Source organism: Apodemus sylvaticus, chromosome 1 (assembly GCF_947179515.1).
Source record: "Apodemus sylvaticus chromosome 1, mApoSyl1.1, whole genome shotgun sequence".
Taxonomy (NCBI): Eukaryota; Metazoa; Chordata; class Mammalia; order Rodentia; family Muridae; genus Apodemus; species Apodemus sylvaticus.
The window spans coordinates 77,603,496-77,631,173 of NC_067472.1; the positions used below are offsets into that span (position 1 = coordinate 77,603,496).

At 47.8% G+C, this 27,678-nt stretch overlaps 2 protein-coding genes across 3 annotated transcripts in view; both read right to left on the reverse strand.

The window, feature by feature from the left end:
* Tgfb1i1 (transforming growth factor beta 1 induced transcript 1) overlaps positions 1-27,344 on the reverse strand; it is a 78,973-nt gene extending 51,629 nt beyond the window's left edge. Inside the window, exon 1 of the mRNA XM_052197611.1 lies at positions 27,339-27,344. The gene's annotated coding sequence lies outside the window, so the exon portion shown is untranslated. The remainder of the gene's footprint in view (positions 1-27,338) is intronic.
* Positions 1-27,671, reverse strand: Itgad (integrin subunit alpha D). 2 transcript variants are annotated; one of them, XM_052197570.1, is made up of 30 exons: positions 27,576-27,671; positions 25,821-25,926; positions 24,628-24,731; positions 24,430-24,500; positions 24,200-24,314; positions 20,886-21,016; positions 19,552-19,697; positions 18,932-19,085; positions 18,684-18,834; positions 18,423-18,496; positions 17,166-17,295; positions 16,940-17,082; positions 16,636-16,776; positions 16,340-16,549; positions 15,559-15,689; positions 15,307-15,464; positions 14,265-14,419; positions 13,887-14,015; positions 13,059-13,132; positions 12,759-12,900; positions 6,227-6,340; positions 6,028-6,107; positions 5,839-5,922; positions 2,190-2,268; positions 1,960-2,067; positions 1,794-1,871; positions 1,514-1,627; positions 1,269-1,370; positions 813-923; positions 1-401 (listed from the first exon to the last, which is right to left on the reverse strand). In XM_052197570.1, exons 1-30 carry the CDS (start codon positions 27,610-27,612, stop codon positions 288-290), a joined length of 3,486 nt encoding a protein of 1,161 aa, XP_052053530.1. In that variant the 5' UTR covers positions 27,613-27,671; the 3' UTR covers positions 1-287. The 2 variants fall into 2 exon arrangements, with proteins under 2 accessions (XP_052053530.1, XP_052053539.1); XM_052197579.1 differs by lacking the exon at positions 27,576-27,671 and adding an exon at positions 27,377-27,482.
* Between the last annotated feature and the right edge of the window lie 7 nt (positions 27,672-27,678).

The following is a 27,678-nucleotide window of genomic DNA, read 5'->3' on the forward strand; positions in this document are numbered from 1 at the left end:
TTGAATATTGAGCGTATTCTCCTCAGTCTGTATTGTGTGTAATTCTTATCCATACAGTAAATTTATGCTGACCCCATTCCTGCTCTTGCAAAAAAAAGCAGATCTGCACTGGAGTCTGACACATGGGCAAAAGCATAAAATCTCCCAGCTCAGGAGATATGGCATCATGCCTGGGCAGTTTCCCAGGCGAGTCCAGAGCCGTAGAGAACTTGTTCCCATGCCAGGAAATTCATAGGCAAAAGCAAGACCAATCTCTTCGTTGTGGAGATACACAGGAAAGTGGATTCCTAGGACGTAAGATGTGGAGGAGTCTCATAGTCGAAATCTGCCTGGCTGGCTGTGTCAGCATCTGCAGGCTTACCGTCCAGCATTTCTTTGTACTGACGTTTGAAGAAGCCAAGCTATAAAATGTAATAAAGTCAGAAAAACTGGGTAAGAGGGAAAGGGAAGAAAATTGAGAAGCTGAAGATGAGAGAACTAAAATAACTTCCAGCTGTGTGCCAGAGCAGTCGCTCGAACAGCCGTCACATATTGAGAAAGACCATGCACCACGCTGTCCTTACACACTTAGCGTGGGAGAAAGGCACGCTGTCCACATGGCATGTCTGGCTCACTTCAGCCATTCTGGGATGTAAGTTTTATTGTTATTTCTAAAAGGTGGAACGGCAAAAGGCCAAACAAGTGTGATAGGAACAGAACATGGGCCAAGCCTGCCCCACAACCATGATCTGAGTTCTCACTGTCCTGTGCACGGCAGAGCTGGTGGTGAACACTAGTAGTGTTAGGACAATGATGTGAAAACAACAATTCACCTTGTACAGTGCTGCTGTGATGAGAGCCAGTAACAGCAGACCTCCCACTGAGCTGCCAGCCATGAGGAAGATGGGCTCATAGACCACGTATTCTTCTAGCATCGTCTCTACCTGGTTTGAAAATCAATGAGTGCCTATTCTTTCTCACACACGCACACAAACATTCATACACACACAGAGGCATACACACACACACACACATACACACACACATACACACTCATATACACACACATACATGCACACATGTACATGCACACACACATACCTTTACTTATCCCCCTCCCTTGCCGATGCCCTGTTCCAACCATTGAGCTACAGAAGAATTCCTGCACTCTGAGCATCTAGGAACCTTCCTTCATCCTCCCTCCAGGCCGGCAGACCCCCAGCAGGCACTACAGACTGAACATTTGGAGCCCTCTCACCAGCCTGGCTCCCGCCTGCCACAGTCACTACCTGGGCTCTCAGAAATGCCTCCTGTCCCGGCAGCTGGGAGTACACAGATGTGTTGAATGTGATTTCAGCCTCACTCAGGAGCAACACCTTTTTCTGCAATGTCTGCAAAAGAGAGGACAGGGTATATCTGGGTCTTGGATCTGGGGTGACTCGGGGTTCAAGAACTGCCCTGACCCAAGGATGCCCCAGACCCATCAGGCTCACAGGGTCCAGGGGAGGGAGGGCTTCTGCTATTGGCCACGCACCTGACTGATCCAGCCAAAGCTGAGGTTGCCCTTCAGGATGAAGTCAAGCTCATCCTGGATGTCCAAGGAGGGAACGTCACAGCGGAAGTGCAGGCAGTCAGCAATGGAGCAGTCCTGGGGACAGATGGGGAATAAAGCGGAGGAAGGGGGCTCTTACTTAGAAAGAGAAAAAAGATGAAATAAAGGCTAACTTTGAGTAGAGAATGTAAACTCCAGGCTGACTACACAGCTCTGATTTATCAGTACATTCCTGTGTCCCCAGTACATGGGCTTTTCTCACCAGCACAGAACGTCTTTGAATCTGGGTCAGAAAGTCGGAATGCTGAGGAGGTTCCCTCTGTGACACACAGAACACACCCTAGGAGTGGGGGAGATTATCATGATGATAAGAGCATGACATCATTATAGAAAGGGATTCTGGAGAGGGAACTACCACAGGCTGGTACCTGTGTTGGGCTCCTCAGAGTCACATCCCACACAGTCACACCATTCAGAAGGATGGGGACCCAGAAGTCAACACTGATAGCCAACTTCAACGGACTGAGGTTATTCACCTGTAGGAACGGAGACCAGGTATTGGTATGATCCTAGAACACCCCTATTCATTTCTTACCCGTGGTTCTCCAGTCTTCCCCATCTTGAGCTGAGACCGAGTGAATGTTCTATAGCTTCTCACACGATATCGATGTTCCGCCTCTTTCCTTGTCTCCCCGTGGGAGGATGAGAAGTTGAAATGCTTGGTGGAATCTTCCTGCCTGGAGGAAATGGCATGTTAGTGAAAAAGAGCTCAGTCGCCATCTCCGTTTGAACCACAGCTTGCTGTAGAGTGCTGGGCCCAGCAGCAGATGCAGGAGAATAGCAATGGCCTCCCAGTGCATCTGCAGCCTCCCCACCAGCTTCCGCTCCTCCAGTGCATCTGCAGCCTCCCCACCAGCTTCCGCTCTTCCAGTGCATCTGCAGCCTCCCCACCAGCTTCCGCTCCTCTGGCCTTTGCCAGGCACCAGAGTCACCAGCTCTTCCATGGAGGCACAGACTTCTTTATACCCCCAAAGATCTGCTCCAGCTCTTTCTTTGGCAGGAAATGTTCTTAATCAAGTTCCAGCGATTTTCACTTAGAGACCCAATGTCTGCATGTTTCTTGTACTGATCACCATTCCCATGGTGAGCAAGCGCTTATATGCCTCCTGTAGCTGATAGTCCAGCAGACAGGAAGTGGCCTCAGGAACTCCTACTAAGTCTTCTGCCAGAACAAATAAGCCTATGGGGGCCCTACGAAGGGAAGGCCAGATTACTTGGGACAAATATATTGAACCCATCACTGGTGGCAGACCTGAAAGCAGATATAGTTGTGTTGAGGCAGGCAAACACACATAAAAGGTCCAGGAACTCAAGCCAAGAGGGTCCCTGAATGCCAACAGGTTTCCATCTACTGGTTCCTCTTTTTCTTTCTTTTTGTATTTGTGAAATAGGCTCAAGTCATAGCCTAAACCAGATTTACATTCACATCAATCTTCCTACACCTGTCTTCCAAATGCAAAGATTACAGTACTTCTGGCTTACCCATGACTTCCAGTGGACATTAGCTACGTTACAAAAGAGGGTAGGGAGGGGCACAAGAGGAGTAGGGGGTAGGTTGTGTAAATACATTACTCATATGAAATTGTCAAAAATAAAAACGTAAATTAAATAACGAAGAATGTATTTGCTTTTGAAAATGTATTATCAAATACCACTGCTCACATGAATAAAATGTCTCACACACAAAAGTCTTTTCACGGGGTGTTTGGATAGTTCTGAGGATTTCAGTAGTTTAGTCCTGGTCCCTGCCTTCCCAATGCTTGATGATATCTCAGATCTCAATAGAATTAAGCAGGGAGGCATAGTTGTGCCCAGCACTTGGGGGGCAGAGGCAGAGGCAGGGCAGAGGGGCAGAGGGACAGAGGGACAGAGAGAGAGGCAGAAGGGCAGAGGGGCAGAAGGGCAGAGGGGCAAAGGGGCAGAGGGGCAGAGGGGCAGAGAGGCAGAGAGGCAGAGAGGCAGAGAGGCAGAGAGGCAGAGAAGCAGAGAGGCAGAGAGGCAGAGAGGCAGAGAGGCAGAGGCAGGCAGGCAGGCAGACAGATCTCTGTGAGTTTGAGGCCAGCCTGGTCTACACATAAGTTTCAGAACAGCCAGGGCCACATAGTGAGACCTTGTTGTTTTGGGTTTTGTGATTTTTTTTTTTTAAACTGCGTTCTAAGATGGCCATCGTGCTTCATCAGTGCCAGAAGCAGAGCGTCCACCCAGAACTTCTGCAGAGCCCGACAGTTTCATATACCAACTGGACATTTAAGAACACAGAGGAGACTGAGGTGCGGCTGTGTGTCAGGCACTTGCTTAGTTAAAAACACAGAGGAGACAGGTGTGGCTGTGTGTCGGGTACTTGCTTAGCAAGCTCTAAGCCCCAGGTTTGGTCCTCAGAACCGAGGCTCTGCTGAAAAATTGCCCAGGTTTGCACCTCAGACCCACCACTTCCTACTCAACAAAGCAACTAGTAACTTGAAGCATAAGTCATTTAATCTCATCAGAGTCCTGCGGGAGGGCTGTCGCAGTGCCCACACACAGGAGCTCTCTATAACCACTGGGAGTTTTCTCTTAGCTGGTATTTCTCTGTGTCTCCCAAACCTCTTCTGTCTCTGCTTCCCTTTTCTTTAAAATCTCACGCTCAAAACCTCTTTTCTTTTAGAAACAATTATTTTACATGTATTTGTTTATCTGGGGGAGGGGGAGTGCCACCATACACATTTAATATTCTCTACCATGTGGCCCAGGCGTCAGGCTTGGCAGTGACTTCACCCTCTGAGCCATCTCCCCAGCCTTAACTTCTTTTCAAAGCAGAGCACTCACTCTTCCTCAGTCTTGAGACATGAGTAGCACATGCGGCCGGGCACAAACCCTCTCTGGAAGGAGTCCCTGAGCTTGCCTGCTTGCTTTGGACCACAGAAGCAACCCTGTTCTACAGCATGGTGGCCTTGTAGGAGACATTTAGTGTGGCTTACCTGGTGAATAAAGGGGCAGGTTATTAAACCTCTTGATTTATTTTATTGGTAAAAGTAGAGATAACAATGTGGTTATCCAGAGGATTAAGTAAATTACTATGAAGAAGAAGAAGGAGAAGGGGGGAGGAGGAGGAGGAGGAGGAGGAGGAGAAGTAACTCTTCCCAAGCCCCACTATAACAAAAATGTGCTTGAAATATCCCTAGTATATTTAACTGTAAGCCATGTTTTCCTGGGGAGAAAGGAAATTCATACCTGTGATCCATGGGTCATGTCACTGAAAGTGACACATTTGATCCCTATCCCTCCTGCTCTCCTGTCCACTCAGTGGCCGCAGCAGCAAGCCCCACCCGTGGGCCTCTCTCAGGCTCCCCAACCGCTCTCCGCCCTACAGAGCATCAGTCCACTCCGGGCAGCCCCTTGCTTGCTTCTAGCTTACCCCGCCCCTGTGTTCACCTACGCACCTTCAAAACCCATAGCAGCAGCTTTGCCCTTGACTCTCCCACCAGCTCTACCCTCCTCTGACCCTGCTTGGCCTCTGTGTGGTGACAGACCTATCCTGTTAGGGAAAGCTCCCCAGCGTGCAATGCCCAGAAAAGTCTTGCCCTCAATCTCACAGCTTCATGCAGCATCCGGCACCGTGTCTAGCACCGAGGAAAGCTTCGTGAGAAAGGGAGACTGAGTACTAGAGGAAGAAGAGGAGTTCAACAATAGTGCCATGTGCCCAACTGCAGACCAGTCTGTCAGAGCATTATACAGCTCTTCATGGTGTGTTATAGATGATATAGATATATATATTAGACAGAGGCAGACATATATGGCTGGAAACCCACACAAGACTTTCCACGGGAGGAAGTTAGAGGCTGCTCCAGACTGGACACAGTTTGAGTGTGTTCTCCAAGGGTTGGTGTGTTGGGAGCTTGGCCTTCAGGTGACAATGTTGAGAAGAGGTGAGACCTTTATGAGGGAAGAGCCTAAGGGGACGTTGCCCGACTAGCACCTCCTCCATTGCTTTGCCTCCCTATCCTAGCTGTGTGATCGTCTTCTAGCTCACCGGTCCTGGCACACCCTCTGCCATCTGTGGTCCAGAGGACTCTCGTCAAATTTGGCCCTGTGCTGCTTAGACTGTCACCCTCCAGACTGTGAGCTAAAGAAACCTCTTCTTTATAAGGATCCTGCCTCAGTCACAATCATGAAACAGGCTGATTTCGAAGCCCATTACACAAAGAGCCAGCAGGACTCCAGGCTTGGAGGAAGGTCGACGGCACAAGGAAAGAGCTAAGGACTCTTACCTACTGATCACGGTATAGACCGTGTACTTCACCGGGAGTTCTAGCTGGAAGGCACTCTTGCTGGTTTCAGGCTTATTATTCTCACTGGAAAAGAGAGGAAGACAACTGTGAAGAGATCCAGGAAACTGATACCCAGCTGAGGCATAAAACTGGAGTAGGAGTGACATTCTATAGCTCTCCTGGGCTCACCTGCTTGCGTTGGCCCTCAGAAGCAACCTGTCTCCCAGGAAGGCCTTGTAGGAGACATCAAATGTGATCATGAAGGTGGCCTGAGAGGAGAGAACGAAGACATGAAAATGGAGAGGATCATGGGAAAGTAAGGGAAAGGAATGGGTTGGGATAGGGAGGCCAGTGCTGAGGCAGGGGAGGAGGGGGAGGTAGGACTGACCTTTGCACCTTCTCGGAAGATGGGGTGATTGATGCTACAGCTGCTCCTCCTCAGGCTCTCCTGGCCCGTGGGCTCAGCCTCACAGACCAAGCGTAGTGAGTACTGATGAGGTTGCTTATAGGAGAGGAGATGAATTCGAGTTACTGCCTTAGCTGCCTTCCTGTTGCTATGCTAAATAAAACAACTATGGCCAAGGCAACTTAAATATAGAAGAGTTTACTTGGTACAGTTCCAGAGGGAAACGAGTCCACCACCCACAGCAGGGAGGTAGGACAGAAAATAGCAGGCATGGCGGCCAGAGCGCAGACTGTGGGCTCACACCCTCAGCTGTGTGGAAAGCTGCAGGTGCAAGCTACAAGCAGCCAAACTCTGGAGCCGCCCCCCCCACCCCCGCAGGTGCACTGTACCCTCAAGGCTGCAGCCCTCGCCTCCCAGACAGCGCCGCCACTGAGGACCAAGGGTTAAAACTCTTAAAATGGGGGTGGGGGTGGGGTGGGGGGTGTTTCATCCAAGCCAGCACAGTTAGCTGAATATGTACATATAGGACTGGTATATGACGGTGGTAGCATTGCAGAGCAGTTGGGGGCGACAGATTTCTCAATAAATGATACCAAAGAAAAATCATGCCATATTGAAAACTAAAAGTGCAGAAAGAAAAATGAAATTGTATCCCTACCTTATTTTATGCATTAAAATAAACTCTAGTACTTTAAAAGACTTATCTGTACAAAAGTGAAATTATAAAGAGTTTTAAAGGGAATATAGTTCGTTATAACCTCACTCTTGCATGTTAGATGCATTCTCTAACACTAATTTACACCCCTTTCCTAGGAAACACTTTTTTTAATTTTAATTTTTTATTTTATTCAACACTATATATTTTTATACCAATCATAAAAATAATGGACATGTTATTAAATAAACATAAAAAGATAAAGTCTTTTTGTTTGTTTGTTCATTTTGTTTTTAGTCGAGATAAAAATCCTGGCTCATACTGTGGTAGAAACCCAAAACAGGAACATTTTTTAACATTGAAATTTATTGAAATAAGGCTGTACTTCAATGTCCCTCACATCCCCAAAGGATTTTACCTCCACAGTAGCTAAGCTAAGAGTTGACAGTTCTGCTGCACCAGGGAATGAATTGTAGGCACAATTATTTGGGTACAGATTTCCTGCTATGGTCAAAGCTATTTGACTTAAGTGATTATCATCATTCTTGGCCCACAGAGAACAGGATATATTCATATAAGAAATGGTGTGTGCATTGAGATGGCTATCCATGAAGTCATTCATCAACTGTTTCAATGAACAATGGTTCTGCTTGGAGGCACAGACATTAGGTGAGAGTAAGATTCTAGTTCATTGGCTGTGATGATTTTGAAAAGCATTCATCTCAGAAAAAGAGTAACTTATAAGACCATCTTCAAAATTGAAACAATAATTATAAATATCAAGCAAAACATTCAGTCTTACTCTTTGTTGTTCTCTTACAAGCCATTTCCCAAATTGTCTATGTTTCTTTTGGCTGTATAAATAATTTTGAAATATGTAAGTTGTTCTAAAAACCATAGTATAGATAAAAACATCAAATAAATAATCCTACTAAGAGAGAGGCTGATATAGGAGAAGCATGATTTCAAGACCATTATGTGGTACACAGCAAGACACTGTCATGTACAAACAATCAGAGAGTGTATATGGATTGTACAATATTGGACATATCTCTCCAATTACCAAATTAGAGAGATCACTGGGTGACAGCCAACAAATTTCTAATTCCTCATATATCTGAATTTCAGTCGATTAGGATATTAATTTTCATATTAAGAGATATTAAGGAAAAGTGATTGTTACTTTTGTTGTTAGAGGTGGAATTATGTTTGTGTGTGTTTGTTGAAAGATTATTTTCCTGCTTTTTCTATGGGGTAGTTTCTCTCCTCGTGTCGGTGTTTTCCATATATTATCCTTTGTAGGGCTGGATTTGTGGAAATTTACTGTGTAAATTTGTTTTTGTCATGGAATATCTTGTTTTCTCCGTCTATGGTAATTGAGAATTTTGCTGGGTATAGTAGCCTGGGCTGGCATTTGTGTTCTCTTAGGGTCTGTATGATATCTACCCAGGATCTTCTGTCTTTTATCGTCTCTGGTGAGAAGTCTGGTGTAATTCTGATAGGCCGGCCTTTATATGGTACTTGACCTTTTTCCCTTACTATTAATATTCTTTCTTTGTTTAGTGCATTTGGTGTTTTGATTATTATGTGTCAGGAGGAATTTCTTTTCTGCTCCAGGCTATTTGGAGTTTTGTAGGCTTCTTGTATGGGCATCTCTTTCTTTAGGTTAGAGAAGTTTTCTTCTATAATTTTGTTGGATATTTAATGGCCCTTTAAATTGGGTATCTTCACTCTCTTCTATACCTATTATCCTAAGGTTTGGTCTTCTCATTGTGTCCTGGACTTCCTGGATGTTTGGGGCTAGAAGTTTTTTGTTTTTGTGTTTTCTTTTACTGTTGTGTCAATGTTTTCTATGGTATCTTCTGTGTTGGTGATGCTGGCATTTATGACTCCTGATCTCTTTCCTAGGTTTTCTAGCACCAGGGTTGTCTCACTTTGTGATTTCTTTATTGTTCTAGTTCCATTTTTAGATCCTGGATGGTTTTGTTCATTTCCTTTGCCTGTTTGATTGAGTTTTCCTGTAATTCTTTAAGGGATTTTTATGCTTCCTCTTTAAGGGCTTCTAGCTGTTTACCTGTGTTCTGTATTTCTTTAAGGGAGTTATTTATGTCCTTCTTAAAGTCCTCTATCATCATCATGAGAAGTGATTTTAGATCTTAATATTGCTTTTCCAGTGTGATAGTGTATCCAGGACTTGCTATGGTGGGAGAACTGAGTTCCGATGATGCCAAGTAACCTTGGTTTCTGTTGCTTATGTTCTTACCCTTGCCTCCCACCATCTGGTTATCTCTAGTGCTACCTGCCCTTGCTGTATCTTACTGGAGCCTGCCTTTGCTGTGATCCTGGTTGTGTCAGAACTCCTCAGAGTCAAGCTGTCTCTGTGATCCTGTGATTCTGGGATCCTGGGATTCTGAGATCCTGGGTGTGTCCGAGCTCCTGGGAGTCAAGCTGCCTCTGGGACCCTGATATCCTAGTGTGACCAAGCTCCTGGGCTCCTGGGCTCCTGGGCTCCTGAGCTCCTATGATCCTGGACGAGTTAGAGCACCTGGGAGTGGAGCTTCCTCTGGGTGTTGTGGGACTGGCTGTGGATTTTGCGCCCAAAGTCTGCTCAAAATTGGGTATAACAGTACAAGCCTATAACTCTCAATTTCAGTAGTTCACGGTCAGTGTGGGACCATGACTCCTTGTCATCACTGAGTTCCTGAATGGCATCAGATCTTGCTGGAGTTGGCAGAAACAAGGAGACAGAGTGCTATCGGAGGGGAGGTAGCGACCCTTGGTGTATAAGTCTGGGAGAAAGTATGGACTTGGAGAGGGGGGCAAAGAGCAGAGTCCTGAGGTCTATGGGCAGGTGGGCATGGGCAGGTGGGCATGGGCAGGTGGGCAGACACACACTAGGGCACTGGGATGTGATGAAGTATTTCTTAAACAAGATTCATATACAAAAATACTAAGAATAAAGGGAAAGATTGATAAACTGAATTCTTGTTGAATTAAGACATCTTTTATCATGCTAAGACACGATGCAGAGACTTAAACACTATCACTAGCACAGCAGTAGAACAGGACCATCAGAGAATGTAAAGATCTGTTGCAAATCAGTGTTTGAGATTAAGTCTCCCTAGGTTGTCTGGAATGGCCTAGAACTCACTGTGTAGACCAGGCTAGCCTCAAACTCACAGAGATACTTTAGCCTCTTTTCCCTAGAGTTGTGACTTTAAGGGTGATTGCCACAACATCCAGGTTTTTGTTTTGTTTTGTTTTGTTTTTTTAATACAGGATCTCACTATGTAGCTCTGATTGGCCTGGAACTCATTACGTAGACTAGACTGATTTCCAACTCACAGAGATCTACCTGTCTCTGCCTCACAAGTACTGGAATTAAGTGCTATGGTGCTGGCCAATTTTTTTTAAATATAGGAAAGAACAGAAAAAATATATAGATAGAAACATCCCAAAAACAAAGACCCAAAGGATCATAAGATATATGTAAAGTTGCACAACCTCTCTAGAATATTCCAAACAAAAGCCGTAAGTAAACGCTGAAATCACATTGACAGTTGAAAAGTCTGACAGACGGGCAGGCACAGGTGCTCTCACGCGCTGATCACAGAGTATAAACAGGTAAAAAACACATCTGACACCAGCTCAAGAACAGTCGTGGCCCAAATCAGGAAAGCAACTCCCAGTTGTAGAACGGATAAACTGTGGGCATACTCCAACAGAGCTCTCATATAGCAGTGAAACTGTTCTGCTGTTGTCTTAGGGTTTAGATGGCGTCTGCTTGTATACTTTGTCCTCAGTGGTGATGCTGTGTTTGGGGGGTAGTAGGATGCTGGGAGCATAAAACCTAGCTGGATGATACAGTTTACTCTGAAAAGGTCTTGAGGCATACAGCATCCTGCTTGAGCTGATTCTTCCTTGCTGCGGTGGCATAACTGGCTCCCTTACACCACAGAGGCTATGCTGCAGCCACTGTGCCTCCCCTACCACGAACAGACCTTACCTTCTGTGATGGGTGCGAACCTTGGTTGTCAACTTGATTATATCTGGAATCAACTAAACCCCAAGCTGATGGACACATCTGTGATGAGATTTTCTTAATATGACTGAGGTAGGAAGTCCCACCCTAAATCTGGGACGCACCTCTAGAGGCAGTTGACAGAAAAGGACATGAAGAAGGAAACTTTGCTCTTTGTCTGCTTGCCCTCACTCCAGTGTCATAGGCCCTGGGACCTGAGCACAGCTGACACTAGGTTAAAGGCACCATTCTGACCTTAAAACCCAGCACATGGCCACACCTGCCGAAACCAGAACAAAGGCCTAACCTATTGAAGACCTAGGCCATACTTTCAGGATCCAGAAAGGTCTCTAAATGGACTGTGCTTTATGGTTCTTGTAGTTTCCTCTTTGCTAACCGTTCTTGCTAACCAAAGTGTGTTAGCCAGGATGTGGGTGTTGTTCACAAAAGACAAAAAAAAAAAAAAGTAAACCTCAGGGCTGCATGATTTTGGCAAGTTCCCTGTGCAGCACCGGTCGGCAACACAGACTTTTGTTTTCAGCTTTATGAGTGTCAGTGTGCTCTCTAGTGGAATTACCTCACAGTACTAGCTAGCAAGGTCATCAATCCTGTTGCTGTGGCTAGTACTAAACATACCTTTTCCGGGATTCCAGCACAGACCAGAGACCAGCAGCTCTCCAGGGAGTCCTCCGGGACACTAGTACCAGATTGAGACTCCTGAGATACCACTTTCATGACTGAAATTCCCATGTTCTCTGCCTTGCTGTCCCAAGTCAGCCCTTGCTGGACTTCCTGGACAACATGCTAGAAGCTAGTCTAATAATTCCCCTTTAATATATATTCATTCTATCAGTTCCATTTCCTTAAAGAACTCTGACTGATAGATACATCTTCTAAACCATGAGCCAAATGCCTCCCTCTTTTATGTTGTTCCTAGCAGGTATCTGGACATAGCTTGCTACCACAAGCTACTTGTGGCAACATGGATGAATCTCACAAGCAATGCTGAAGGAAAGGGTTAAGACACAGAAAAGCATACACAACATGCTTCCATTCACATGAAGTTTAAGCACTGGCAAAAGTCAACAACGTGATTTAGGAACACACCCATGGATGGCAAGTCTACAAATACCTGGAATTGACTAACAGGAAGTTAAAAATATGATTATCTTAGGAGAGAGAGGGGGGTTATAGATAGGGAAAGATAGGAAGTCGGGCGCTTTGAGAATGCTTGTAGCTTTTTTACTTTTGACTAGGTACTAATTTATGGATATTTGCTCAGTATTGTTTATTAATTGATACATAGGCTTAATATACCTTTATCTGTGTAGTTTTCCATTATCTATGATGATAGTTAATACTATACACGTGGTAGAAGAATTATAAAACAGGAGGTTATAGGGCGGGGAGAAGCATTTTGGTTTGAAAATGGCCTGAGAATCGCAAGATTTTATGTGTGAAGTTTTTATGTGTGTGGACATAATCCCTATTGTGAGATACTAAAAAGGCAGAAACTTAATCAGACTGTGGCATTTAAAAGTGGAGCCTTTGGGAAGTGATTAAAATTAAACAAGGTCATTAATGTGGGATCCCAGGATAGAAGAGAAAAGACCCCCCCACACACACACATGTCTTTGCCATATCATTCCTTGAATGCCTTGAGTCTCTGCCTTGAGGCCTCCACCAGATGCGTCTCTTAGGTTTGCACTTCCAGAATCATAAGCCAAAATAATTATCTTTTAATATTTCTTTTCAAAATAATTCTTTATAACTTATTCAGCCTATAGTACTTTGGTAGCAGGACCAGAAAACTAGTAGAGTCCAAGGAACTGGCTTACCTGGGCTGTCGTTACCCGTCGGTAAGACAACCCTGCTGGGTAGTAGAACTTGATTAAGGTTCCATAGCTGTCCTCCCCCTCGTTCCACACCGTTACTGTCACAGTGAGCTCTGGGGAGCTTCCCACCACCAAGACCTGCAGGCTGAGGAGAGAAGGTCAAACCGGAAGGGGTGGCTCCACTGGACAAGTTGAAAATTGGATCGGGGCAGAGGCAAGATGGCGGGAACCCTTGAGCAAATAGTATTCCAACAGAATTCATTGTCACAAGTTCTTCATCACATGGAAGGAGACCACACTCACCCTGAGAAGTTAAAGCTGACGCCCAGGTCCCCCTCACACTGGAGCTCCTGCTTACAGTTCTTCTCAAACGGGAGCTGAAACAAAATGGTTTGCTCATGTTTTGTCCAAGTCTAGATGAGTCTCTGACCTTGTTGGACTAGTAGCACGCCCCTCCTCCATGATTCTCACGGACACTAGCAAGGCATGGACCTAGGGCTGAAGGCTGGACTGTGAAAGAATGACAACAGAAGATCTTGCCTTCACCACAACAAGCTTTAGTTGGATTAATATGCATCCCAGCATCTATCGCAGACATTAAATGCCAGTAACGGACACGAGTCTTCCACAGAGTGGAAGTCTGGGGAAGTGAAAACTACAGGTGACTTAGATATGGCTACGGTGCCCATGAAATGTGGGATCCACAACAATGACCAGTGCAGATGCAGATCAATTTGGCACCTAGTGACGTCGCTTTGAAATGGGATAGTCATAGCGGACTTGGGGGCTGGGGAAAACGTGGAAGGTGGAAGACTCCAAGTGTGATCAGGAGCTGAGGTTGGCACTTAACTTCAGACAGGGAGAAGGAGATGGTTTTCAGAGGAGAATTACAGCAAAGGCTTCAAGGTAAGCATGAGAACAAAGAGGCCATGTGTTGAATGTGTTTATGTCCTGGCATAAGGTGCTAGCTGTGTACGTGCGAGGGTACAAGCTACTCTGGGCCTGAGAAGCTGAGGAGGTGATTTGGATTTATTGCCAGTGGTGGACAATGAGGATCTCTTGTGGGATGTTAAGCATGTGGAGACACAATGAAGCCACTCTGTCCCTGGGACTCCATTGGAAGCTACTTACAGAAGCTGTTATGTAGTCTTGTGAGCCCACAGCCAGCACAGGACGAAGGTTCCCAGATGACGCAGCATCTCCTGCCAGGGAAAAGTTGAGGCGCAGGATGATAGGGCTCACCGCATCCTCCACACAGTCCTGAGGAAGAAGGAACTCTGAAGAACCACCATCGGTCTTCCCCTTCATCATGAGCTCCTCCTCCTCTGCCTCCGGACAGCACCACACCCAGGCTGAGGAGCCAGGCTGTCCTCCCAGCAGTGTTCTCTCTGACGCCAGTGTCCTTGCTGCTCCCACGTCACACACTAGGGAGCCGGACCCATCAAGCTAGCCTTGGTTCCTCCCCAAACAATTCTTGGCCCCTGGCTTTCCCCAAACCCAAGTCCTCACTGGCAAAAGCAGCTTCACTGTCTCACAGTGATCACCAAGCCCCAGAGTCTTCCTTCGAGTCAAAGTGCAGTTCTTCGTCTCAGCAAAAATGGCACGAGAAATCAGACGGCCTGGATCCAACGCCAGATCGTACCTGACAGAGCTTCGGACATCACCTGAAATAAAGGGGAAAGGAAAAATGTAAAACCAACTAAAACTTCTTGTTTATGTTTATTTGTTTATACTTGCTGAGCACTTTCCATGACTACATCAAGTTTTGGGAATATACATGGAGACAATAATAGATGATAGATAGATACATAGATAGAAACATAGATACATAGATAGATAGATAGATAGATACATGGATAGATGGATAGATACATAGATAGATACATAGATAGATGACAGACAAATGGACAAAATAGACTAATTGTCTATTTCACTCATGAATCTCAGTCTAATAAAGGCGCTAAACATGTTCATGGATGAAGTGTGGGAAAAAGAATGCCCCCAGAGATTGGTAGACCTAAGACTCTCGGGGAGGCTTATGCTGGTACACTCACAAAGGCACATGGCAGAAGAGGGGGGGTAGACTGAGGTGGAAGATTCAAGGATGAACCAAAGCAAGGACAGAACTACAGGAAGGGATTTGGGTTTCTATAACTTAAGACAAAGCAGTTTAAGGCAGTTAGGGTTGGGGCAAGAAACCTAGTCTCACATTTTGGGATCAAGTCAAGTTTCTCATCGGCAGTGGGTGAGACGGTATAAGAATAGGTGTGAGGACCACTGAAAGAGTCCCTGCTTTGGTGGACCTAACCAGAGACGTGGTAGCTTAAGTTGGGACAGAGGCTGAGGCAGGGAGGAGAGGAAACAGGCTGCAGGTCTTCCTGGACGGGAGCCCATAGGCCCAGATGCATGAAGAAGGTGAATATCTCAGGCCTGATTCGGGCAGCTGAGGAAGGGTTGAGAGATTTGTGTTCCTGGGCTTGCTCTGTCCTGAGCATAGCCTTAGAGGCTTCCAACAGGGTGGTGCTGGACCCACATTTAGGAAGACACTCACCTAGCAGGTCAGGTGAACCTTTGTGGACAGTGAAACAGACAATGGCCTCTCCAGCTTCGAGAACAGTGGGAATCGTTTCCCAGCACTGGTACACAGCCTTTGCCACCTCTGTGGGGGCAAATCTAATGGAGATCCCCACTTTTAGCAAAGGCAGACTCCTGGGGATATAAACAATGGTGAAGACATGATGCTGAGAAAGGACCAGCACAAGTGGGCACAGTGAGCAAGGGTGGCAGATGGGTGACTTCTCACCTAAGCAGTAGCACGTGCCCCTGGGCTCCCACGGCCAGGTCCACCAGGCCATCCTGTGTAAGGTCCTGACCGCCACTTAATGACTGCCCAAAATATTGGAGCCTCGGGGAGAACTGAGAGCCAGTAACCCGCTGATCAAGAAGGGAAAGGAAAATAAAAACCAATAGATGATGGTATCCAGGGATTGGGAAAATAAAAGGAGGGTCTGGAGTTAAAGCAAGCAGGGGGAGGGGCAGGTCTTAGGGGATGTTTAGAAAAAGAGAAGGGGACCCTCTTACAAAGTCCTGCTTGTCCTGAGGGTAAAAGCAGAAATGATATAGAACTACAGCCATAGGAGTACAATAAACTTATTTGCTCATCACTTGTACAGTCACCCAGAAACTATTTGGTACACAGAGTGCTTAACACCCTCACTGTATTATCTTTACATGGAGGATTTGGCCTTACCAGTTTTATTTTACTGGAAAACAAAACAAAACAAACAAAAAAGGCAAAAACCATAAAGCTTGCAGGATGTGCGTCCATCATTTAGACAAAGAACACACGGCCAATGAAGGTGGCTGTTGCTCGGGATCTGACTCAAACTTTAATGTCCAAGCTTAGTCTGTTACCCAGAAAGCTCTCCGTAACAGAGTGGAGGTTGTGTCGATGCAAGGATGCTTCGTACTTAGTTCAGGGAAACAGACTACTAAGAGACAGCCAGAACCCAGAGGCTGAATTTAGCCAACCCAAGACACGGAGAGGGAGGAGAAGCCAGAGCAGACTGACAACAAGGCCTCACCTGGCTGGGCGAGGGAGCGATGTCCTGCCTCGAGGCTCCATGAAATATGTAGACAGCACCTCTGTTCTCCTCCTCTCCAGGTGCACCAATAGCCACATCTGCCACACTGTCCCCATTCACGTCCCCTAGCACGGTCAGAGCTGCCCCAAAGCGGCCCCAAGGGTGGCCCTGTTCCCCATGGAGGGTGGCCACACACTGCCACCTGCTCCTCTGCAAAGCAAAACAGTGTCAGACCCAACCTGGGCAGACCTCTGCCCATGCCCAGATGCCACCAGCCAGGACCCTTAACCACTTACCACACCGGGCATGGGGCACACCGATACCTGCCCCCCTCGGGTCTGCTCATAGTAATGGGGGACTCCGATCAGGACCAGGTCAGTGCTGCCATCTCTATCCATGTCCACAGAACACAGAGACGCCCCAAAGTAGGAGCCGATCTGGGGGGCCGAGCCTGAAGTCATCTAAGATGCCCGCTCTGGGCCAGGTCCTGCCTCTCTCCCAGCACCACAAGCTCCTCCATCGCCCCCAAGCCCCGTCGTCTCCTCCTCCACCCGCACACTGCTCAGTCTCACACTCCACCCTGCCTTCTTCCACACCAACCTGTGTCCCTCTGACTTCAGAGTTGGGCCTCCAGTGCCTGGATTCCTGGGTAAAGATGACAACCTTCCCCGTGTGCTGGTGGCGAGGGGCCCCCAGGATCAGGCTGTGGGCCCCCTTCCAAAAGGCCAGTGCGGTGGAGTAACCTGAGGGGCCCAGACTCAGCACCAAGGCTTCGCCTGTCTTCAGGCAGCTCCTCCTCCCCCCTCCTCCCACAGCCGCCTCTTACCCAGGTAAGCGTCCCTCATGTCCATGTTCTCCTGAGACATGTTGATGAAGGTGGGTCTCATATTTGGGGGGTATAAGAAGGCACCTCCAGACCAGCTGAAGCTTCCCACAGCCCCCAGAACTGGTCCATCCTGGGAGGAAAGAATCCCAGGGCTGAGCAGGCTGGGACAGGCTGGACCGGGATGCTTTCCTAATCCAGCCAAACACCTTTCCTCATTCGCTCCCTCAGTTTTCACCGGCAGCATCTCCTTTAACTCCTATCTCTCCATAGTTGCCCTTGCCCTTGTCAGCCCTGTTTCCTTCCTGCCCTTCCTGCATCTTCCTTTCCTGACACGTGTTCTTCCTTCTCCTGTCCCAGCATAAGGCCTGCTCAAACCCAATATGTAGGTACCGTTCTGCTGGGAAGCCACCACCAGTCCCCTTGGAATGTCACCTGAGTCCTTTCACAATTGAACCCCTGCTGTTTCTCTGTTCCCAAACAGAGGGACCCAACATCCCCAGCCCTTGTCCTCTCTCAGCTCCTCGATGACAAAGCCAGCCCCAGCCCCAGTGCCCTCAGGTACCCACGTCCATGTTTTCCAGCATTCCTTACTTAGGCCTTTAGACTTTTGACTATAGAGTACTTAGAAACATAAAAACATCCCCCCTCCCCCAAAGTGTTTAATGACCTTCTGAGCACCTCTGACATAGTTCCTGTGTCCAGTTCAAAACCAACCTGGTTTCATTTCTGCCATACCCTGCCCAGCCCAAAAGTATTAGAAGAAAGTCTCTCTAGCTGCTCTGAACACATGTCCTCTTTCAAGCGAGTCTCACTGCACTGTCAGCTCTCTGGTCCATGCAGTCCTGGCCCTCCTACCTCTCTCCCTCGCTGCCCCTTGCTCGCTCTGCTCCTGCCGCATCTCTTTGTGTAGCACAACAGCTTGACTTCTGCCCCAACCCCTTTTCGGTTTCTCTTCCCTCTAACTGCAGAACCTGTTTCTGAGAGTTTCCCGGAGGCTGGTCCATTGTCAGTGTCATCTGACCATCTTTATTTTTCTATCCCAATACCCAGTGCAGTCTGCGAATTCTTCCTATGGGGTGTCTACCCACTGGCACGTGTGTTCCGTGAAAGAGCTTTGGCTGTCTCCTGCTCTTCTTTATCCCCAGACTGTGGATTGCAAGGATCAGTCGGAGCTTAAGGACAAATCTGCCCCGACCGCACCCCGCTCACAGAAGGCCCAGAACCGATGCCCATTTATCAAGCACACATTCTACCCACCATTGTAAGAGCTGAGCTGAAACCTTCTTGTGACATCTCGTGCTGAAAGGAACTACTTGACCTTGATTGGGTTCCTGTGGGGAAACATGTCACTTAGATTCTCCAAAGCTAGGAGCGCATTGAGGAGTCAGAACAGAAGGAAATGGGTTTGAAGGCCGAGCTCTATAGAGAAAATGTGAGGTGACTTGTGATAAGGATGATCATCAGGACTACAGGGTAGCAATCCCCTTGGCCCCAAGGCCAGAGCTTGTTCCCACTTACCCTCAATGGCAAAGATTTTCTCCTGAAGTTGCCTCTGGATACTGCGAAGTGCTACAAAGTTGCCCACCTTGAACACGTGGTCCTGTGGGGGCGCTGAGGCAATGGTGTTCAGCTCCTGCAGGGCAGCGGGCTCCCGGAAGGCATCTCCCACCTGCAACAGAGTGGCTTCTAAACAGCAGAAGCCCCCTGGACCTTCACTGGGTAGGGAGAAGGCAGGGTCTGTGAACCGAAGGAGGAAGAGACTGTACCCCAATAGCGTAGCGAATGACGCCAGCTTTCTCTGCCTCGGGGATGACGTCGCTGTACTCCAGGGAGTCTCTGTATTTCTGCCCATCCGTGATGACGATTAGGATCTTCTTGGCACTTTTGCGGGCCCCATTCTTGCTATGAAATAGCTCTCTCCTGTCAGAGAATAAAGAGAAATGGTTATCGAGACATAATTGATTCTGGAAAGACAATTTGTGAAGGCTTTAGTTCTTCTGAATATGTTTGGAAGCCCAGCACATGCCAAGCATGCTGTAAAAATTATTTAGTAGTCAATGGGGGCACAGATATGCAATCCAAGCCTTTGGAGGCTGGGACAGGAGAAGAATGAGTTCCAGGCCAGGCTAGGCTACATAGTGAGATATGGGGGACACACACACACACACACACACACATTCATGCACACATTCACACACACTCACACACACCCTGACTCTAATACCTATCCCCTTAACTCTTACCAATTCCATTTTCATCACCTCAAAAAAGGGGGGAGAAGGGAGGAAGGAAGGAAAAGAGATAGGATTCGCTTTTGGAATGCTATTCTATTAAGAAGTGATTTGGAGACCACATCTGAGGCAGCAGCAGGCAGGAGGGGACTCACACCACTTTCTGGATGCCCGTGGCTGTGTACGTCAGGCCTTGCAGCTGGACAATGGCATCCACCAGGCTCTGGGGGCTCAGGCTGCTCTTGAATTCCGTGAAGGTAAAATGGGTCTTTAGGATGTTTGAATATTGCATCAGGGAGAACTGCAAAAGCCAACAGAAGCCCCAGGTTCAGGATTCCCTCACAGTTCCTCCCTCCTTCATCCCTCCATTTGCCCTCCCCTCCCCTCCCCTTCATTCTCACCCCTTCTCTGAGGGGTGTGTGTGTGTGTGTATGAGTGTGTGGTGTGTGTGTATGGTATGTGTATGTGTGTGGTATGTGTGTGTGTATATATATATGTGTATGTATGTGTGTGTGGTGTGTGTGATGTGTGTGATGTGTGTATGTGGTGTGTGTGTGTATGGTATGAGTTGTGTGATATGTGTGTGTGTGGTATGTGTGATGTGTGTATGTGGTGTGTGTATGTGTATGGTGTATGTGTGTTATGTGTGGTGTGTGTTATGTGTGTTGTGTGTGGGGGGTTATGTGGGGTGTGTGTGGGGAGTATGTATGGGAGGACATGGTATGTGGGGGATGTATGTGTGTGGGGGTATGTGTGTGTGGTGTGTGTGTGTGTGCGCGGACGTGTGTGGTATGCTATGACATGCACGTGGAGGTCAGAGAGAAACGTTCAGGCGTTGATTCTGTCTTTCCACTACAGGTTCCAGGGCTGGGATTCAGGGCCCAGGCTTGTGCAACAAGTGCCCTACCCACTGAGCCATCTCACCAGTGGCCCACTGTTATTTTCAGTTAGTCTTTTCTCTTAGAAATTTGTATTTATAATTCATTCCCCATGTACTTTAAGAAAAGATATCATTGATTATATAGAAAACACAGTAAGGGAAATTTCTTACTTGCTTGAATTATCTACAGTGAGGTTTCAGAGTTAAATTGTTGAATTAATACTTTTCTGCTGTCATGTGTTTGTTAGCTTGGTTGCTCTGTGTGTGTGTCGGGGGGGGGGGGTTCTGGAAAAGGTCATGTTATATTGTTCAATTGAGCCTGAGCTCACATGACCCTGCTGCCTCGGTCTCCCAAGTGCTGGGATCACAGGCAAGCATGACTGTGCTCAGCTCTTTCAATGTTTTTAAAAAGCGTGGAACATGTGGATGCGCATGTTCCACAGGAGAACCTCTTGCGTTAGAGCTTAAATGAGCCCTGAACTGGCACATTGCCCTTGACTTAGCCCTGCCACAGTCTCTTCCCCTGGACTTCCTCCCCCCCCCCCAGCTGGGCTGGCCTCTCCCAGCACCTGTGCCACCCGATCACAGGCCACAGTGTCCAGTATTTACCAAAGTGCCAGTGCCTGCAAACTGGTCTATCAAAACTTTGACAAAGTTCTTCATTTGGTTAAAGTCACTTTGCTCAATACTGCCAGAACCATCAATCAGGAAAGCAATGTCCATCTCTTGTCCTGGACACTCTGGGGTGAAGGAGAGAGGAGTCAGATGCACGTGTAGACTACAACCACCTCCTGGAGCCCAGATACCTCCTTAATCAACAGAGGAAGGAGGCCCGAGGCTGCACTCATTCACGCAAATCTTCATCAAATACACCCTCTCTCTGGTGTTATGAAGTGCAGGAGGAAAGGTGGTTCAGGATGACATTCTGGCACTAAAGTGCCTGTCCCTGCCACTCCTAAGCTGATGAGTTTAGGCAAGTTGCCTAGTTTCTCTGGACTTCAGCTTCCCTATCTCTAAGATGAGGATTACAGTCATGCCCACCACATCAGATTACTGCAACAGCAAACATCTACATTAGTACAGGGGATGACGGCCTTCTGTAAGGATTGTTGTCCCCACAATCGCATATGCCAGGAATTCTTGAGGCTTGCAGAAAGCACCAGCAGAGAATGATGGGTAAGGCGCCAGGTCTACCCCCTTCCAATACTACGGCATTCATTTCCAGCTACACAGAGCTGGCCAGCAATAGCACTCAGTGTCCCAAGAATCCCTCAGGACAGGTGTGTTGCTAGGGTTACCCCCCTACATATGGGGTCAACCAGTGTCCAAACTCCCAGGTCCTGGAAGCATCTATAAGAAGCAGATCACCGTTCTCCTTGCTGTTGTGTGACAGACCTTTCCAGATGCAACCCAGAGTCACCCCAGAGAGGGAACCACAATAGACCAAAGTAACAATTGCTGCACAGTCCAGTTTAGAGCTTCTAACAGGAGCATGGTGAGTGGTCCCTGACGGGGTGACTCAAAAGCCACTGTATCACCAAAAATCCTACCCAAGCACAGGTTCTAGACAGCACAGGAAATCTGCAGGCTTAGAGTTCTCTGTACACCTTGCAGGCAGCTCAGGAGCCTCTCAGCCCTTCCTGCAGAGACTGCTTCCCTGAGAAGGGAAGTGCTAACTGGTACTTGCCTTCTACCCACACAACTCTCCTCTTGCTTACCGGCATTACTCTCAAAAACATTTGCAAACCTCAGAATCTGTTTCTGGGAAGAGCTGGCTGCACAGCCCTAACTTTCAAAAAGATACTACCTCTGATCTCACGGAAGTCAGTCACACTGTAAGGAGAAAGCCGTACCGCATGTATATACATAGGCAGGGCCTTTCAGATTGTCCCCTCATTCACGCTGAGGTCATGGGCTATGTGCAGGATTCTGCTGTCACCCTCACTAACACCTATATCCTGTGTTATGCACAAGGTGGTGAGCAAGCTGACCAGCACAACCCTGAGGTGTCACACCCAGGGTTCAAAGTTACAGCTTACCTCCCACCAGCCCTCAAAGCAAAAAGTCTTTTTCCTCTCTCTGCTCCCCCATCCCCCATTCCTGTTCCACTCACCAGAGCCTTGGGGATGCTGGGAGAAGTGGAGGATCACCACTTCCCTTTCTGCTTCTGCAGTGACCACAGTCTCGGGTTTCCCCTCTTCTGTGGACCAAGGGATTTTCTGGTGCGTGTGATGATGGGACCAACAGCTAACCTTACAGAGTGCTGCTGGACCCTGGTCTCATCATCTCATATACATATTAGTAATCTTACCGTTCAGTAACCGAATGCAGTAGACACTACCGCATCACCCACACACCTGAGTAGCCTCTGCCCTGTATTGCTGCTCATTCTTTCAGCCTACAATAAAATAACCATCCTTGTTTTCTATCAGGTTTATGACAAGCTCTGTCAAATGTCTCCTCTGTTTCTTTACCCTCACCCATTTTCTTGCTTGCTTGCTTGTTTTCCTGCTTTCTTTCTTTCTTTTCTTTCTTTCTTCCTTCCTTCCTTTCTTTCTTTCTTCCTTCACTTTACATCCTGATTGAAGCCCTCACCTGCTTCCTCTCCTCCCAGTCCCACTGTCACAAATCTCTCCCCCATTACCCCTTCCCCATCACCTCAGAGAAGTGGAAGACCCCTTGAGTACCACCCAGCTCTGGGATATCACATTGCAGCACAACTAAATGCATCCTCTCCACCAGCAAGTGCCTGAATAGAGCGGATCCGTCTCACAAAGCAACCAGGCAAAGGATGGCTGAGCTCTGTGGCCTCTTTCCATCCGTGGGCTCCTCTGAGTTGTTTTCTCACCAGTTAAACCTACCCACCAGCCATCAGCCTTATAGAGAGGCAACTAGAAGATGACCTCACCCTCACTGCCAGCACCCACCGCTTCCTGGTCCAATATGGTAGACAGTTCTTTCTAATTCTACCAAACCTGCTCCTATTGTACCTCGTTTATGCTCCGATGTTCTTGGAAGCCAACCTTGTGACATCCAGGGACATCTATGAATAGACAATGACCTCTATGGGCTGGTGTCATTGCTGCTGCTCTAACATGGACTAAATGGTCACTGTTGGCGGCCTCGTGGCTTCTGCAGTCTAAGGCACTTCTCTCAGTGAGCATCCTGCATGGCCCCTGGTCCTCAGGTTAGAGATCAGGCTCTTTATCTGTACCGACCTTCAAGGCAAATGCAGTTGTTTGACGGAATATTACTAATAAGGGTTATCATATGCTATGTGCCAGACAGGGATCTAATCATTTTGTGTACCTTAAATTCTTTCATCTTTATAACTACATGAACACTAACTCCATTTTCTCAATGAGTACGCTAAAGTCCAAAGAAAGGTGCTATCACCTGGATACATGAAAAAGCTTGAACCTAGATATGCCACGGTTATGAAGACTGACTCTCAATGAGACAACACCAAGACCCCATTTTCCCACGGACAACACCAACACGCCCACACTGTGCATTTCACTTCCTACAGCTCTGCTGTCCTCACCCCCACCCCACTGACAGAGAGTTTGGAGAGTCTGGGGGACTTAGTCAGAAGCCACCCACGCCTGTCTTCCTTGTGGATTTCTCTCCCTTATGGTATGTTTTTGTGGAAAGAGGAAAACCGAGGAGTGTCTAGACACCCGTAGCAACTGTGAGACCTTCACATCCGGCTTGGCCAGCTCGCAAGCTCTCCTCCGATCCAGTCACAGCCAACTGGAGTTCCTGTCCTCTTCACCAGCAAATGCTCCCACCCAGCTCTTGAGCTTGCCAAGGCTTCTCCTAAGTCACACGCAGCCCTCCAGAAAGGGGCAGGAACACTCCTAATTCTCCAACCACAGGATGCCAGCTCTGCTCCCCAAAGGTCTCATCTCCAACAAACCCACCTGGCATGGTAGCAGGGACTGCCCGGATGAGCTGCAAGCTGGAGCCTAGAAGGAGGCAGGAACCTTTTGCATACATGTTCTTTGCACAAGCTCTCTGTGCAGTTGGACCACAAGCCTGAAAACAGAGGCTGTCTCTGTGAGCATCGCTTCCAGGGCATATTCATCCTCCCCAACTCCCATCTGTAACCCCAGCTTCCTCTCATGACTTTTCTGGGATGCAGAGAACTCACCAGCAACTGGAAGTTATTGGTGGCAGCAACCAGAGACAGGCCCAGGGACATGTTCACTGCCTCTAGGGGAACTGAGAAGACAGATACACAGTCATGCTCAACCACGTAGCTTCATTGAGGGGGACAGTCTTAGCTGCAGTCTGCTAAGAGGAACACATCAGGAGAGCTGGGGCCCTGACACCTGGGACGATCACTCACTGTGCAGTAAGATGGGCCGGCACACACCAGTGGTAGGTGCACAGTCATACAATTGTCCTGTTTGGTTAACTGCCACCACCTCCAGAGGGGCTCCCACCACGAGTCTAGAGGAACAATCACAATACACAGTCATAGTAGGAACAGAGACACACTGAGTACATGGAAATGTCTTGCTGTGAGGAAGTAAGACTTTGTGGGGAAGGTCTGGTCAAGAGGTCATGTTTTATCCACCTGTGTGCAAGGGGTGCTTCCTGGTTTGTTTTTCATGCACATGCATGTGTATATTCTTTCACATGCATGAATGTGTAGATACGTGTGTATCTGAGTGAATAAACAGTTTGGGTCTTCCCCCAAAAAATTTTGCACTAAAATGACATTTCCCATCACTTTAAGAATCTGCCATTCTTAAATGCAATGGGAAATCACATCTGCGATTGAGTCACATCGAGTTAAATAGGACAACTTCCTGAGATCATAAGCAAGGGATTATAGTCAATTAAAAAATGTAAATATGTGTAGACCAGGTTGTCCTCGAACTCAGATCCACCTGCCTCTGCCTCTTCAGCATATCCTACCCGCCTGCACAAAAACTGTGCGCTTCCTGAGGTTGGAGATTTTTTTTTTCTCCTAGTCTCTTGGCAGTTTTAAGCACCCTCTACCAATTCCTCAAGCTCTAAATACTTTTGGAGTAACTTCATCAACCTTAACCACGCCAAGCTCATGCCAGGAGAGGCCAGCACAGTGGCCACTTGGCAGAAATGGAGTAGCTCTGCAGAGACACAGAGAGCTAAGTGGCTTTTGTGGGCTAAGACCTCCAACTCCCAGAATTCTATTCTTTCCTTCCAAAACACAAATGCAGAGGTGAAACCATTAACAATACTAGGAGCCAGAGAATAGAAAGCTAAGCTGTGGGTATATAGAGTGTGGATACGGTGTGATTACACCGACCACACACAGAGACGCCCTGGTGAGAGGTCAGGGTCAAAGGTTCCTGTTCAAGGCCAGGTCTTACCTATACTTTTATGGCCTTCCCTGGGCCCATTAACAATAAATGAAGGTGTCAGGAGCCCCAGAAGAGTCATGGAAGGACTTTTCTGTCACCTAAGGGGCATTTCTCCCAGCTACCTCCAGCAGCTACCTGCCTACATGACCTGAAAAGAGTTGACATAAGAGAGCAGGCAGGGCCTTCCTACCGAGATCCAGCAAACTGTACCACTGTCTGTCCAAAGCTGGGTGCATCCTCTCTGAAAACGATGGGCTTCTCCACATCCAGGTTAGACCCATGACAGCAAGCCAGGACTGGGGAATACAGTAGGAGGGTTGGAAGTCATCAAGGCAGCCAAATCCCCAGGGGGCCTCCTAATTCTCCACCCCACTCCAGTTCTGGATGTCACCTGCACAAGAGAACTACCCCGCCTCCTCCCACTGTGCCTCCACCGTGGTTTCAGGCTAGCCCTTTATGTGGTCCTCATCCTTCTCCCTCTCTCAAAAATAGCCAAACTCAAGCCAATGAGATGGCTCAGCTCCCTGCTACCAAGTCTGATGATCTGAATTCAATCTCTGGGATTGTCCCCACAAGGAAAGGAGAGAACTGACTCGGTAAGTTGTTCTCTGACCCTCACCTGCATGCCACACCATTCATGAACTCCCCCAACACATACATGCACACAAAATAAATAACGATGTTACACTTAAAAAATAAGCCAATGAAAACACCCAACAGATGTGGTAGCTCCTGCCGCTGATCTCAGCACTTGGGAGGCAGAGGCATGAAGAGATTATAAATTTCATGCTGGCCTGGTTGACATAGTGAGTTTCGGGCCAGCCAGAGAGACATGCAAGACCCTGTCTCAAAGAAATAAAACAGTGAACAAAGGGTTGCAGACGCCAACAGTTCAGGGCAATGTCCCCTCCAAGCTGTTTCAAAGGACATCAGGAGCTGGAATTAGGCCATATACTGTTAGCTCTGGAATGCCTCCCTCTCCCTTTTAGGCCTGGAGACTGAGTTGGAGCTTTGTACACATCGCTTCTCGGGCTTTTGGCTAAGATCAAGTGTAGAGCTTTGCATGTGCTAGGCTATCCCCACAGGCAGATCCCCTCCACATTACAGCCACTTGCCAGTGCATGCCGGATCTCAGCATGCGCTCCTGACCCTTAAGTCGCACTCCCCTTTCTGACGACTAAAGCCCAAAGCCTCAGTGACCCTCTCTACCTTTCAGAAAGCCCTTCTGCTCCCTTACACCCCCAAGCAACCGTCTTTCCTCCTCCGTTCCACTGGAATTCCCAACTGTCTCTGGATGCTGGAGTCTACTCCACAAAGTCAGGAACAAGGACACTCCAAAACGGTTTTCTGTCTGAGTAGGTGCCAGAGAGACATTTGATCCTGGAGTTCAGATGTTTAGAGAACTGGGACCGTGTGGCTCCCTGCTCCTTCCTGCCTCAAGTGACTCCCCTTTTTTAGCCAGACTGAACCCCTCAGGGGAAGATGAAGTCAGCAGGCACCAGGAAACAGACGGGGCTCTTTCTAAGGGTGCATCCATGAGCAGGCCCAGGACCCAGACCTGACATCTCTAAAGAGAAGCTGTAAATCTGAGCTTCTGTGTGAGTCTGAATTTTAAATGATATATCAATGTGGTCCCAGACTTCAAATTGTGGCTATTCTCCTGACAGCAGTGGGACCTACCTACTGGAAGTCAAGACTTGGAGAACACCCAGGTCCTCCGAGGTGGGATCCAACCTTGTCTCCTACCTGGTGGCTTCTGCATCCTTTCCTGTATACCTCTGTATATGAGCTTCAGCCGTTTGCTCTGCACACGCTCTGCTCACGAAGGCAAGTTGTCCTTTGATTCAGGCCCCTGCCCTGTCCCTGACTCTTCCTAAGAGATGACCTACAGTACCCAGGTAACCCGCCAGGTGGAGACGACCCACAGACCCCCTTCCTCACTTACCCCAGCCACACAGGAGGATCACAGCCCCACAGGCCATCACTGAGCAGTGCACTGGGAAGTAGAGATCTGTACAGCCTGCAGGGTGCTAAAACCTCCCTGGGGG